The 1,363-nt window shown below is 40.3% G+C and overlaps 1 protein-coding gene across 1 annotated transcript; it reads right to left on the bottom strand.

Moving 5' to 3' along the window:
* Window positions 1–237: 237 nt before the first annotated feature.
* LOC7487136 (uncharacterized) lies at window positions 238–996 on the bottom strand. Its single transcript, XM_024582775.1, has one exon. The coding sequence runs from the start codon at window positions 994–996 to the stop codon at window positions 238–240; it is 759 nt and encodes a 252-aa protein (XP_024438543.1).
* Between the last annotated feature and the right edge of the window lie 367 nt (window positions 997–1,363).

Raw genomic sequence — 1,363 nt, forward strand, 5'->3', positions numbered from 1 at the left:
TCCTTGTGCAGGAGATGGATATATATATATATAACGATGGAAGTTGTTGCTAGGCCTTTAAGCTCATTAAATCTGCATCTTCTTCCCCTTCAATAACAATCCTGTAAGCGTATTTACCTTGTTGATCAATGAACGAGTAGGTCGCCTTGCAGCTTTTGAAGAAGATGCAACTGATAATGGTGTCCAGGACAACAAGAATTGAATACAAGTAGACGATAAGCATCCCCTCTGAAATTATCAGCAAAGAGCTCTCACAATTCGGTATTGGAATAATGCTTCAACTCCTGCCAAGGCTATATTGACAGCAAGTGTAGGTGATAGCGCCGTTGAAGCCCTTCCCCTAATCATAACACAAGCTTTTAGGATGGCCAGATATCCGCCGAATCTTTCCATTCCTGATATGACCAACGCCAAGTTGCATATTATGATCACATTTGCAAGGATGATGGAGTAAACAACAGCTCCAGCAGCTGAGAGGAAGAGAGAGCCAAATCCAATATCATCATGAAAAAGATTGAAAGCAATGGACAGGAGACAAAAAGCTGTTGCATTGGCTGAGAGGATCAATAATGAATTGCTTGCATAGGTGAGGAGGAGAGGGTTGAAAATGGAGAAAATACAATAGAAAGAAGGTGGTTTGTGGCGATTGACGACTTGAATAACAGATGCTTTTGCGATGAGGAACAGAGTAGAGTTCAGGGGAAGCGTGAGAATGAAAAAGGAGATTGTTTGAGAGAGCTTGAGACTGACAAGGGCGATCAACTCCGAGGAGTGAGGGAATCCTGCAGCGTGGAACAGACTGTTCAACCTGTTGTATATGATTGGAAGGAGAGACGACGAGGGGGAAACAAGAAGCAGATGTGCGAGGAGAGTTGAGGCCGAGAAAGGGAAGGCAAGGAGGGCTGACGTTAAGGTGAAGTAGTGATAGTTTTGAAGGTAAGTATAGATAGATTTTCGCATAATCTTGCTGCCTGTCGGAATACTATCTTGATCCATTGATGGGAGTGAAAAAGGCATGAATGAGTGTCTCACCCATAGATTGTAATATTGATGTTTCCTCCTCTTTATTATTTTTTCTTTAATCTTTTTGGGGTTCTGTCTTTGTTATCTCCAGAGTTCCCCAACAATATTAGCCGGCCACTATGAATATTTATTTAACCTTACGTTTAAATGTATTATTACAGGGGTAAGGAAAAAAACTGAAAAACTGATTAAATCAAAAAAATCAAAAAAAAAAACTGAAAAAACCGAACCGTGAAAAAAACTGATTAAATCGATTAGAATTTTAAAAAAACCGACAGGTTCGGTTTCGGTTTTATAAGCCTGAAACAGAAAAAACCGAACTGAACCGAACTCAAACCGA

Source organism: Populus trichocarpa, chromosome 12 (genome assembly GCF_000002775.5).
Source record: "Populus trichocarpa isolate Nisqually-1 chromosome 12, P.trichocarpa_v4.1, whole genome shotgun sequence".
In the NCBI taxonomy this organism is placed as follows: Eukaryota; Viridiplantae; Streptophyta; class Magnoliopsida; order Malpighiales; family Salicaceae; genus Populus; species Populus trichocarpa.

Coding starts and splice junctions, on each gene's coding strand:
- LOC7487136 (XM_024582775.1), bottom strand. CDS start 996: ATGGATCAAGATAGTATTCCGACAGGCAGCAAGATTATGCGAAAATCT.